At 41.8% G+C, this 14,038-nt stretch overlaps 1 protein-coding gene across 5 annotated transcripts in view; it reads right to left on the bottom strand.

The window, feature by feature from the left end:
* The window catches only part of r3hdm2 (R3H domain containing 2), a 56,379-nt gene that overhangs the window by 23,820 nt on the left and 18,521 nt on the right, over nt 1-14,038 (bottom strand). For 3 of the 5 annotated variants that reach the window (XM_083972639.1, XM_083972643.1, XM_083972640.1), the window contains exons 3-12: nt 8,593-8,753; nt 7,656-7,814; nt 7,304-7,526; nt 6,673-6,714; nt 3,903-3,989; nt 3,632-3,755; nt 2,857-2,935; nt 2,179-2,238; nt 1,465-1,605; nt 627-735 (exon numbers count right to left, since the gene is read on the bottom strand). In XM_083972639.1, the coding sequence (XP_083828765.1) occupies nt 627-735; nt 1,465-1,605; nt 2,179-2,238; nt 2,857-2,935; nt 3,632-3,755; nt 3,903-3,989; nt 6,673-6,714; nt 7,304-7,462 (801 nt within the window). In that variant the 5' untranslated portion in view covers nt 7,463-7,526; nt 7,656-7,814; nt 8,593-8,753. The remainder of the gene's footprint in view (nt 1-626; nt 736-1,464; nt 1,606-2,178; nt 2,239-2,856; nt 2,936-3,631; nt 3,756-3,902; nt 3,990-6,672; nt 6,715-7,303; nt 7,527-7,655; nt 7,815-8,592; nt 8,754-14,038) is intronic. The other 2 variants (XM_083972642.1, XM_083972641.1) reach the window with 2 other exon arrangements.

Here is a 14,038-nt window from a genome sequence, read left to right as displayed (position 1 = left end):
CTTCCATTGCTGTCATCACCCAGGTAACCAGAGATTGTCCATCCTCTTTGCACTGGTCTTTTTTTTTTTTTTTTAATCTCTATTGGACGTTCCACACCCACCTGCCAGCTGCCTTACTACAATAATGTACAGTAATCACTGTTCAGAGCTTGCTTGCTGTTATGCATAGCCCTCACTGATGAAACTAGTAAGACTAGTCTGTGAAGTTACACACCTTCATTTGAATGAGATGTTTCTAATTATCAACACATGGCTGGGTCTAAATGGTGCTGTAGTGCTTGATGAAACCGCTCCACCCTACTATCCTGGAGGCTCACTACTAGAAAACAGCAAGTGTTTGATTCACAGTTTAGTTGCCATCACAACCAGACTGTGCCTCCCATCGTGTAAGCTGGAAAAGGTGATAAACAGACTACTGTGTCCCACTACCTCTGCTGATAAAAAACATTCATGAGATCAATCTCCAACTGATGCAACAAGCTACAGAGAGAACTTATCAGGGCTTAGAAAAAGGACAACTTATTCGTCATAATGACATTGTGTTAAATATACATACCTGGTGGCGATTAAAAAAGAAAAAGAGAATATTGTACAGTTAAAATATCATGGCTTCTAGTGTAACTAACCTGATTATCATCCTTGTCCATGCTGGCATCATCTCTCTTAAGGATGAATTTCTTCTGAAAGTCCATGTTACGTTCATCCTTGATGTGTTCAGAAAACCTTTGCTCTGGGCTTTAGAGCAAATCGAGGAAAAATATGTTTTCAACATGATTAAACAAAAAACATGACATTTTACTACATTAGAGAGAAGACTGAAGGGCCAGCACTGCATAAAATGTATACTAGATATCAACTTGGAAAACTCTTCCACTGTTAAGGTGCATTTGGCCGCTGTTACCATAAGCAATACCTCAATGGTTCATTTTTGTCCTCTGACATTCAAATTGAATTTTCAACTTGCAACTTGTCAGGAAAGAAATACTAAAAGGTTCAATTAGTGAGGGGTTCTATACTAATTGTGTAGATGCCAGTGACTATCAAAAATGTGATATTTTGGATATAAAAATATTAGAAAATAATCTAGTATGTTTGTCCAAAATGGCATACTTATATGTAATGCTACATTTATAACACATCTTTTACTTAGTAGCAGTGCCTGTGTGGGACAACATCATTTCCATAGAAACTTTCTGGTTGCTGAATTACTAAATTGTCTTTCTGCCTCTGTACACACCGTGTGACAAGCACACCTTGTTTTTGCCATTCACTGAGGTGTTGTGTTCTAAGTTGGTGTCTTGAAACCTTGTTACTGTAATGCTGTGTCTTATAGTAACCTCCTCCATGACGGTCTCAGTAGCCCCCACATGATAATGCATATTCACAATTCTATGATCCCACTGTATGGACAGAATAAACGGTGTAACTCTGTAGATGAAGGTTAGAAAACATAATTACACTTACATGCGTGTGTTGCCTGTCTTGTTGATGATGACGGCCTTGCCCGTCTGATCCACATTGTGGTCCATACCGAAGTAGGCAGCCACGCGGTGCAGCAGCATACGGTGATAAGAAGTCATCTGAGGAAACTTCTTATACTGGTTACTGTCACACAGAAGACAAAATTGTAAGTGCCCTTTCTTATTTCTACATTGCATAGTCAATTCCTAAATTGTATTTTTTGTTGTTGTTGTTGTTGAATATTATGTGTAAGTGGATTTTTAGGGACTCTGAAACTTCAAGTTAAACCATGTATAAATGTATTCTAAATATTTTCTGGAAAAGCAAGCAGTGGCAAATACTAAATTGTGAATATCCAATTATTGTATTTTTTCTACTTCTGAAATACCATCATCAGTCATCTCAAAAACAAGTTGAAGCTGTTTTATTCTTTTCTCAAATTCTAGGTGTGTAGCCAGCAGGATGCTGCACTGTGGAGACTCATTCAGCTCAGCTGTGGAAAACATGATTCATTCCTTTCCGAAGCTTTTCAAAATTATAAGGCACAAGTCTAAACAACAACATTCTCATCACAGGGTAACACAAAAGTTGCCCCATAATACGAACTGCGACTTGCCATATTTATCTCATTACCTAAGCAGTCTATAAATAAAAAGGAATGGATGTGGAGGAGCTAAATTTAAATACAAGCGAGTGGTTATGAAGAACGTGGCTTACTTGTCGTCATTAATAAACTCCAGGATATCTTGTTCTAGTTTGAGCAGCATCATTCGATCCCTGCTGGGCCAAAGGGGGGAGAGAGAGAGAGTGGGGGAGAGAGAGAGATCAGAGGGGGGGGCAGGTCAATGACTTGAGTGCTGTGAACATACCAAACAAAGATCAAAGCCAGAGGGTACAGCAATAAATGCTTCTAATAACGGTCACATTACTTCTATTACATTAGTGAAATTCTGTATCCCTTTCAAACATCTAAGTCCCTGAAGAGAAAGGAGGACTTTGACTGGTTAGATTTATTATTAACCTATTGCCCATTCGTTAATTGGGTGTTTCCTTATTGGGCAGGTAACTGGCAGTGCTTCTTCAACACAGTTATCTTGATTTACCAGTTGCAAGGGTTTACCTAATAAGAATGTTTAAAAAAAAAAAAAAAGGGACAGATGTGAAGTGCTGAGTAAAACTTTTTCAAAAATGTCGTTTTTAAATCCTTTAACCATGTCATAAAATGTTTAATGGATTTCAGCAGCAGTCGGACCAAAACTGATTTTGTGTTTTCCCCAACATATAAACAAATATGAAAAGTAACGGCTCAATTCCATCCAATTCATTTTCACATTTTAGTTTACTTTCCCTTGTTATTTCAGCCATGTCTATTAATCAGTCTTGGCGACCTCATACCTGGGATTGTTTTTCAGTGTGTTGACCAGAAACTCGTGAACATCAATGCCTGTGGAGTCAGTGTATTCCTGACTGGAGTCTGGCAGAGAGAGGAGGATAAAAGTGAATAAGCAGGCAAGAAAGGGTCGACAGGACGGTTAGGTAAGGAGAGCGTGTCACACTTATGTAAAGTGCAAGTGAGACAGAAAGAGCAAAGTCAGATTGCTACATAGTTCTCAAAATGGCAACTTGACACACCAGCAATGACTTCCAGGGTTGTTCAGGGAGAATAAACATTCGACGCCAGCTAGTTGTTGCCGTTCTATGCTTACACACATACACATAAACACACTCTTCGGGGGATCATTTTCCAGTATTTTCCACTACACTAGACAGTTGGGCTAGCCATTTCATCTCTGTTGCTCTCAGGGTCTAATGATGCCTGAGGGCTTCCGCAGGAAGAGGGAGTGAGGCAGGTAATTAAAGAAAGAAGAGGGAGGGATCCAATTATCTTCCAGAGAAATTTGCTTCACATCTTAGTTTCAGTACTAATAAAACAATGGACATGACATTTACATGCAACAGTCACGACACACTGAAACCTATTTAAAATTACTAATGCAGAATATTTAATTAACTATACTCAGGCTATTATTTAGCAGTCATTTTATTTTCTTAGGGGGGGTGAATTTAAAAAAAAGTGACAGATTTCAATCTTGTATAACATTATACATTACACAAAAACTGTCATTAAGACTGAAACAACAGGCTTTTATAAATACAAGTTGCATCTTACCACGCGACAGCATCTTTCGTGGAGTCTTGTCCTTCTTCTCCTTCTCTTCATTTTCATACTCGTCCTTTGAGGACTTTTCCTCCTCCTTGTCTGATGGACAGCTGATGTGAAGCTGGATGATATCCTGGAAAACCACATGCCATTAATATATGGCAATATTTTGAATTCTCTTATTGTAAATCCCACACAGCAGTTAAATACAAAAATGACAAGCTGGGGGTAAGGACTACAGTTAGTTGTTAGGGGATGAGGTTAGACACAGGAACGGTACCGATTCTGGAGGTCCATCATTGGAGAAGGGACCAGAGGACTCCTCACACACTGCCAGACTCCGTACCAGCTTCAGTTTGGCATTAGACTGAAACAGAATCACAGATCGTATTATCTGTAAAGCCGACTGATTTTGACCAAATTTCAGAGGCATGTTCATGGGAAATCTGGTGTTTAATAATATGTACCACACTGATTATTGTGTTGGTCCTCTTACAAAAAGAACTCAGGAAAAATCTGGCAGTACGATGAAGAGAAAAAATAAATACATGTTATACAACAGTGTATTCAGATTGCAAGATGCAAGAGGCCTTTTAAAATTAATCCCATTTTGCTTGTTTATATAAAATAAGATACTTTTCAGGATCTTTCTATGAAAAATTAACATCCAAAATAATGAGCCCTGATATTGTAGTTTTATATCTCTCGTTATTGGATTTTATATTGCCTTGATTTACTCAAGAAGAATTAAAATAATGCTGAGTAACAGATTAAATGTCACAAAAAAGCACATTATGTCCAATGTGTGACACAAGTTGTTCTTAGACCTTATGTTTATAAAACATAGAAACATCTCTTCTTCATTTCAGTGGCAGCCTGTCTTTTGCTCTGCTAAAGGAAGTTCTGCAGCTACTTTGAGTTTTTTACCATAAAAAAGTAACTTGGGTCTAAATCCCTTGTAAGAGTGTGAAGCTTACATAAAACCCTGAATAATGTCTGATAATAGAGTTCCCCGAGGAATGGCAGAGAAGTTGAAGCGAGACATGAAGAACACACAGAGCTCCATTTCAACAAAGCTGATTAGGACACTGTTTCTTTGCAGATTATGTACTAAAACCTGAGGGGGAAAAGGAAACAAGGGTGATCCTACTTCCAAAATGTTATCGCTGCATTTTAATCTAAACCCTCTGACAGGTGGAATTATGGGCAGCGCCTGTCACAGGATAACGTCTCCAACGGCACAGTGACGGTGCTAAACATCGTAAGGAGAAATCTCACAAGATCCAGTACTTTGGGAGCAAATTGAAGCCAAATCTCTAAAAATGTCATGGCACAGAGACATTACCTCCAGGCCTGATGAGTGCAGTACAACAGCTCCACAAGCACATACAGAAAAAAAAATATTTATGTGGAATGACAATGTCAAGTAGGGGTGCAGCGAAAAAAAAAAGAAAGACTGACACTTTGCACTGATCATTGAGGACAAGTTGTGGACGACCAAACCCCAATGTTCAAGCAATGCCACAGAACATTTTAAATGATAAATGAATTACTTGGCTTAGCACCTCAAAGACGTCGTGTTCTGTACACAGAGTTCAGAGTGAGTTTAAGATCAACTTGAAATTGAAAACAACTCAACACAATGTTCATGTCCTGCAATGATACCGTTACTATTTGTCAGAGAAAGACTCATGCTAACTTGTTTAGGCTAATACAGTGACAGCTCACAACGTTAGTATGCCATCACCATTCAGTCTGTCAAAAAAAAAAAAAAATGAAACAATGACATTTCAAAAGAATGTTTTCACACGACTGGTCTGTCACCTTGCACAGACACTGACTGACGATACGAGGCGTGTATGCACAGACATGTGCATGTGTGTTTTGCCGTATTAAATTTGGTTATGCAGGTCAGTATAAGACAGCTCCAGTACGTTAAAGCAGAAGTAAGCGATCCGGTCGTTTTGGCTAATGCTGCGTTCCAGGCAGGCTTTTGAAACCGTAAATTACAGCTTCAAGTCACAACTTACGACTTTGTAGCGTTTCAGGCAACCCACTCGTGTTTTTCCGACCTGTTTTACCTGTGAAAGTCACTATAACGGCCACTCGTAACTTCTGACCCGTGAACTCGTACCAGATCAAACTGGTACGAGTTCACAGGTAGGAAAAACATGAGTTACGAGTTTCCTTGAACGCACCATAACAGTCCTCGTCCCTACGTCACCACATTCACGGCGTTCCTTGGCTGCACACACAGCCCTGCATGCCGTTCTCTCTCCTCATTGGATAAAAACTGTAGGATACGATAAATGTTTTCTCCTCGGCTCAGAGCAGAGTGACTGACAGACCCGTGTTTCGGTCCAAACACTCTATGTAAGTGATTGCTGTCGGAAGATATAACTATTTAAGACTTATATTAACACACATATATCACTTACTTCTGCTTTAAGTGATTGGTAATGTTTGCTTTGTTTTAAGTGGCAATAACTTCGGACAGTGGTCAGTGAGTTTGTGCTAATGATGTAATCATAAAGGGCACACAGTGGCCAAAGACAGCCTGCAAGAGGAGAGAGGAGACAAATTGACTTCCCGCCGTAGAGCAGCTTCCTCAGGGGAGTGGATGCATCTTGGAGTAAGAGATGAGACCAGCTATCTGACTTTCAAAAAAGTGGCTCTACATAAACTCATCCTGTTCAGGAGTCACTTCACTAGACTTAACATGTAGGTGCTGAACCTGACCGGCCGCAGTCTTTCTGAATGATCTCAGGTGTATCCTTATCTTCAAAGCTTCACAGAGGCTCCTGTGACACACACACCTACTTTTAACCCTCTCGTGGGATTTAAGGTTTTAAGCCAATGATAAAAAGAAGGTGGTCCACTGTAGTTGAGAGGATTACAATGTTAATAGTGGAAGGTCATCTTATACAACAAACCAGCAGGAGGTTATTTGAGGGAGCGGGATTATAAAGTTATCTGGGTTACGTTCAGGAAGGTAAATACCTATATGTGGTAGCAAAATAAATACAAAACAAATACAAAAAATGACTTACTTTGGCCCTTTTCCTGCCATGGCTGTGGTTAGGAGGCCGTTTCTGCAAGAGACACGTGTCATTTTACTTAACTTAATAATAATAAGGCACACAAGCATTCACTACCTGTAGATTTAACTACGTAATACCTATACTAAGAACAGATAAACATATTTAGGTTTGAGTCCCACTTTCAAATGCCAGTTCAGCAAAAAATAAATAAAAATCAGTTTTCGTGATTCCTTGACTGTGTTTGTGTCTATGAGAGTTTGTAACTAAAAGGTACATGTGTATTTCAGTGATGTCAGACAGAAAATAACACTATGATCACAATGCAGTGAGCTGACAGAGACTTCTCTGCAGTGTGCTCTTTGATCTAAAGCAATCAAATCCTAAATGTGGTCAAAATTGGAGTAGATCATTTCCTGGGTAATCTGTTGCATAAAATTCTGGCACATGTGCAACTGTCCTTACAAAAAAATGTAAAATATGTCAGACTTGGATAAAAAATGTAGGTTGTCAGGAAGAGGTAGACAAGTGTTGCTTTTGTTCTAGCCAGGTTACTGAAGACCGTGTAAACACACCAAGTTCAAATCAATTTATTGAATTCTTCAACTAATCCATCAACTCTTCTATCATCACTTGGTCCCACCTGTGCATCCTGTGGGGAGCTGTCCTCAGGCTCCAGGCCCTCCCCTGTCCCCTCCTTTGTGCCCTGTGGTTGAGGGGAGGTCTTGCCTCGACTGCAGGGCTCGATGAGTGGCCCACTCTCTCCCTCCTGCTGGATGTCTGTTGTCAGGCTCACTGACATCTTCTTAGGGGAGGGGGGGAGGGTGGGAGTTGGGGAGGGGGTTGGGTGGAGAACCCAGGAATGGCTGGGGGAAAAAATAGAGGGAAATCTCAGTCTCAGTTTGATACACCAAAGGCAGTGACATTTTGACAACAAATTACAAAAGAGGAAGATGAAACAGAGTGTATAGAGTATAATGTGTGAGTGTGTCTACCTGTAGGTGGTACCAGATCTGTGCTGGGCTCTGTACAGGGAGTCTGGATGGGAACCACACGCAGGAATATGAGGGGAACCCACTAAGGTAGTGTACTGGGCAGCGTTGCAGTAGGGGGCGAAGCGACGTCCATAGCAAGCCTTAGCCGTCGGGGTATTGCTGTGAAACATACAGAAGAAAAATGCTCAACATCTAATCAACCATACATTTTCAAGATAAACCTCTAAAAAAATTTATTCCGACTAGTAACTGTGCGTTCACACCAAAAGCTTCCAAAGCGTCAAAAACGCTCGAGGGTGGACTTAAGACAAGACAGCTTCCAAAACTGCAAATATTTTCAGCCGCTTTGGCCACTCGTCACGTGACTGACGTCAAAGTTCGACCGCGCTGGTCATTGGGGAGCCGAAATACAAAAAAAAAGAAGAAAAAAAAAGGCATATATATTCTGACAGGTGGCCGCCGAACCGCATCATAGCTAATTACCCAAAAGTTAACCAAGTCTCAACTTCTCGTCTGGTGACGCTTTGGAAGCGCGGTGACGCCAGTTGACGCTTTGGTCGCTCAGTGTCGCCGGGCTCTCATTGAAAATGAATCGACTTCCAGCGTTTTGACGCTTTGGAAGCTTTTGGTGTGAACGCACAGTAAGGAAGTCTAAACTTAGTAAGACCAAAATAGGTTGTTTTATAACTTTAACTTTATTTTATTTATTAAAGCATAACCCAAGATTTTATATCACATTTATGAAAATTAGTTCCATAATGTACTTATCAGAAGATCAATTTTGTACTTTAAAAGATCAACAACAACAACAAAAATAAGCACATTTAAAAAAGGGTAAATTTTCCCAAAATGGGCACAAATCTGTTCCAAAAGACACATTTACTACATCAATAACAAAAAACAACATGCACATGTGAAAAAAAGGCGAAATATTTACAGCAATCAGGTGAAGTGAAGAGGCAGCAGTTAGCCAGCCCAACAAGGGGAGGGGGAACACACCGACGGGCCAGCCACCACCTCAGCGGTCCTCTGAGGCCTCTCTCTCTTCTCTCCCTCTGGCTCAGTGCAGCAGCATGGTCTGCCCTCCAGTCAGGAGCCCTGAACACCAACAGCAGAGGAAGAGGAAGACACGGATGACGTCATATTTCACACACTCAGTGACTCATCGCTGCTGTTGCTGCTGCTGCTGCTGCCTCTCCGCTCCGGCAGGGTGGAGGACAAAGAACTGAAAGCTTAGAGCTACCGGTAACACAGGAGAATTTACAAATCACAGCCTCAACTCAGGTTTAATGTTCCTACTGTTGCAAAATTACTGTTATTTATATTTGTCACTTCTTAAAATGTAGGTTTCTGTAGTCGGATTTGATTTCAACATGGAACATAAACACATTTACCAGCTTTAATTGTGATACGTATTGACTATTAAATGAGAACAACGTCTTAAATAAAGGGATATATAATCATAATAACGAGAAATGTCATCTACAACAACAACTACAAAGACAATGTCCTTATGTACTTCCTTTTTTTTTTTTTTTTCTAAAATCACATAATTATCCACTTTTCCCATCATAGAAAAACATGGCACAGTGGCACAAACAGCTTTGGGGTGAATTCCAGCTCCAGCGCATTAACTCTTGACATCTTAGGCATTACAGCCATTTACAAACACGGACAGGCCTCACACATGAATAACAATCCTTCCGTCAATGAGCATGTATCATCTGGTATAAACAGCAGCAGCAAAGGGCTGTGTGCGCTTGCTGAAAGAAAGATGGAAATGTATGCATGAAATCCCATGAACAGGCATGTTGTGTAAGCAAAAGTGAGATGGAGGTTCAGTTGAGCATGATGGCTCTCAGTGTTTCTGCATGTAAAAGTGTGGATAGGTGCCATTCATGCACGTCCCCCGTCTGTGCAGCTGTGCCGTGCCGTTGCTGCAGGATAGATGAGCGAATGAACGAGGCAGGGATTCCCACTGTGGGGGAAGACCCAGGCAATGCAGCAGCAAAGGCGTCATCATCAGCGGCAGCAGCATCAGCAACATTACACCACATTCGCTGACCAGGACACCCACATGCCCCAGCCCCACAGTGTTTATGTAAGGCAGCCATACAGCAGCACAGAGCGCAGTTACCAAACGCCTGAATCAGTCACTTCAAAACAATCTCCTCCTTTTGCTCACTGACACGCATGCAGCGTGTGTTCTTGCACTAAAAAGAATGAATGGCTTTTGGATAAGATAGCAAAGACAAATCATTCATCTCGAGTGCCGTTCTCATGGCTGAGCAGACCGTCGTTGGTTGAAGGGAGGGGCTGCAGGAAAAAACTGTGAATCAGAGGCAGAGGTGGAGTGCTTATGAATAAACTAGCTTTACCTATTCTCTCCTCCTCCACCCATTCCTCTCTCTTCCTCAGCACTCCCCCCCCCTGCCTCCCTCACACACACACACAAACCGGCCCACAGGGTTGCCAAGGAGATGGTAACGTCATTCCCAACTGCTGCCATTTGTGTTGAGCGAGTACCAGTGAGAAGGGCAGAGCGAAGAATGATATTAAAAATAAATACGTGGATTGCAGAGTGCACAGACTGAGAGGGATGGGAAGAACGGTGTAGGATGAAGCCGTTTCTTCCGAGCAATCTTAGCGCGTGTTGTACAAATGGGTTTGCAGTCATCCAGGCCATGGGATATCAAATGGTAGAAAGTCACATTTGAGCTGCTGAACAAATTAAGCCTCTCAGATGAGGAATGAATCCTTCTCAAAATCTCCACAGCAAATCCGGTTGACTGCCTAGAATTGACCTACTGCCATAGATACACACAAATGATATCCTGATACACAAAAGTACATTTCCTTCAACACATATCAAGTCCATTAATTCTCCAATACCTGGTAAATCATTCCATACATATGCATATCACCAATATACCTACTGTACCAACCCCTAAAAAAGAAAAAGAGGAGCAGCCACAGGAAATGTTTCATCTGCGTCAACAAAAACGTAATCACAGCTCTGAGCGCAGCAGATGAGGAAGAATTTGCCCAAATGATAGAAAGTAATGATGATAAATGGTGACGGTAGCATTCCTGGCTCTACCACTAGGACTTCTACTGAAGCTAGTACATGGCCATACTCGAATGCAGCAGTCATAAAATATTATAAAACCTAGACTATGTCATAATATGGGCTGCCCGCAGCAGACCCAGGAACTACGATGTGAGCCAGCAGCATCAGCAGCCTGATCTGTGTGTGGTGTGTCCCAGTTCAGTCAGTGTGTCGGTGGGCCGGGCCTGATGTTGACGTCTCTCTCTGCCAAATGTCTGTATCATCCCGTGTGGCTGCAAACATACAGCACGGCAGCTGATGCACACAGGAAATGGGCAAGTTACATCATGTTATTCATATGATGTTGGCTACATAAAACCACATTAACGGCTAGTGACACAGCGAGACAGGGACACTTTGACCAGGCATAGGAGTGAATATCATGTCAAAAATCCATCCAACTAGTGACTGAATCTACTGCAAATATATATCTTTAGTCTCCTCTATACAATTGGTTGCTTCAATTTCATTGCATTGCGCTAGTCAGTGATATTCACAGCTGTTATCCATGTTTAAAACTGTAACCTGGCCTCCCACATCCCACTGACTTTGTTTTGATTCGCTTTGATTGATTGATAGATATTGAGATTTATATGATGTCTGTACACCACCACCTTGTCTTCTTTTTTTTCATGGCTGTTTATTTATCCATTTATTAATTAAAGCTATAGTGCGTAACTTCTACGTGTCTGTAAATATCCGTTTCACCCAAGCCAAACCTCTGCTCTGCTCACTCACAGTCTCAAAGTCTCAAAGCAGAGTAACAAGCTAAATATTCATCAACAACCTCCATCTCTAAGACATATTAGGATGATTTTACGGCCAGTTGCTTTAGATTTCTTACATATTGTACCTTTAAAAAAAAAACAAATCAACTTTCACCATGAAATTGACTTTAGTCAACAAATGAACTTTTAAAAAGAAATTGGCATGACACACCGCAGGTAGGTTATCCTCATCAGCTGTCATAACGCCACGCAGGGCACCCTGACCCACTTCACACACATTACTGGCCTTGCCGACTCTTACATGGGCGCTCCTGATGACAGGCTGCCAGCTGAGACACACAGGTCCCTGCGTTGCCCTGCCTACTGTGTCATGTTACCCAACCAAAGAGCGCCAGTGGAAGGGAGCCCCTAAGTGAGACATGAGTGGGAGCCAGTGGCTGAAAGAGACAGAGAGGACGATCCGTCTGGTCAACGCTGTGTGGATACGTGTGTGTTTATGTTAAGACGCTAAGAATGTATATGACCACTGGCGGGACTAAATATTTGGAGCAGGTATGAGATCACTGTCAGAATTAGCTGCTCCAGGTCAAGCTGGGTCAGGGTCTCAGCAATAGTTAGCAGCGAGTCAAGCTGCAGAAATGAGAAGAATTCTACTGCATGGAAGGTGGTGTGAGCAGAAAGCCTGTGGATATCAAGTCTTTTGACCCATAAATTATTCAGAAATCAAATGTCTGCTTAAACACTGTATTAGTGAAACAAGTTGGGATAAAAAAAAAAATTATTAAAGGGGAACTATGCAAGTCCGCTCGCTTTTCCGCTGTTCTGTTTCCGCTGCTCTCAGCCATGTGCATTTGTTTACAATGAAGCCGGCGAAAAATCAATAAATTGAAACGTTACATAACATAAACGATGTTATGGTGTTTGTGTAGTCTTAACCGTCATAAACAAAAGATTACGGGTTACAGAGCTCGTTTGTGTCGCGGGGTGCAGAGACGGGAGCTGGGACACCGGGGCGGCGGCCGAGTAACTACTTCACTGATGTTGCAAGGTTGGTTTTCAGCCGTGAGACGCCAGGTGAAGGCAGAGAGCCTCCGTTCTCACTCGTAATAAGTCACAAGTCATGAAGTCAACTATCACAACTACTCTGGAGCTTTTTATTGAAGGTTGAAATGTAGCATAGCCACGGGAGAATCCTGCTTAGTTCCTCTTTAAATTATGTAATTAGTTGGTCGATTGAAAAATCAATAACCACAACCATAACCTAAAAAGTAATTTCTTCAATAAAAATATAAACAAACACATATCGGTAACAGATCCTTCAGAAGATTGTGAAGATTTGCAGCTCATCTCCAACTCATGATGATGATGAATAACTGCACACTGCAATACAATTAAAACAGAACTGCAGTCTTTTGCCAGAAGCTCAACAGCGTGCCGTCATGACAACATGCAGCACATACATCAAAATGGTTTGTTTCATTCTACCTCGTTATTTTTGATTAACACTAACCAAGAGAACGCAGAATGAGCACTACTGTTTCATGTGGGCAATGATTGAACCTTTACTACTATTATTTTATTTCATTCATTGCATTTTCGTTTCAAATCTCCTAATGGAGAAGCATGCGTAGTAGACACGTCTCTCCATTTTCTCTGCAGAGGCTGAATGAAAGATGAAGGTGAATGGAAGTGCAGAACGCTGCGAACAGCAGCGAGCGAGAGAGAGCGAACAAACCCACAGACAGCAGTGGGAGAGGCAGACACAGGCAGCTCGACCCAATTCGTCTCCTCTGTATTCAGCGGTGCACCTTGCCCGTTTGACGTCAGAGAACCCATTTCACAAAAGGCGGCGAGGTTGTGTCTTGGCAGAGTGGAGGCTGACATGTGTAGTAATGGGAGAGTTTGTGCAAGCTCAGTGCCTTGCACATATTATATATCACCCAGTGCACTCGCAGTGTGTACGTACCACTGTTTGTCTGTGTCAGAGAGGATTCCCCTTTGCGTTGGTTGCACAATCTCACACAGGGAGGGGGGGATGGGGGGTTAAGGGGGCTGGCACAGCACTTGGGACTGTGAAGGAACAGTCCAGGCACAATCGCACCAACACACAGTCTATGGTTCATGCAGTAAAAACAAAAATGGGCACATGCGTCACTGACCAGTACACAGGGATACACCAAAATGCTGTACATATTTGTTTTTTTTTTTTGCCATGGCATATAAAAAGGATGACTGTGACTCATAAAAAAGAGCCAAGACCATATCAACAAAGATTAGGAGAGAAAAAGTGGAAACTAGCAAGACACAAAACACAGACTAAGAGCACATGAATGGTTATGAAGCGGAAAACAGAATTTCTCTTTTTCCATCTATGTCTCTGTCCTTCTCCCTGCCACCCCCTCTCTCAGTCTCAGTTGAGGATACCCCTTCCTGTCTTCCACCCCCTCCGCGTCAACCCCTCCCATCAATATCTCTCTCCATCCACCCACTATAAAGTGTTAGCTCTCCGTTTCTCTCTCCCTCTCCCTTTCCTTTTCTTCCTCTTT

Source organism: Trachurus trachurus (genome assembly GCF_905171665.1).
Source record: "Trachurus trachurus genome assembly, chromosome: 5".
Classification (NCBI taxonomy): Eukaryota; Metazoa; Chordata; class Actinopteri; order Carangiformes; family Carangidae; genus Trachurus; species Trachurus trachurus.
This window is presented reverse-complemented; position numbering and strand designations above follow the sequence as displayed.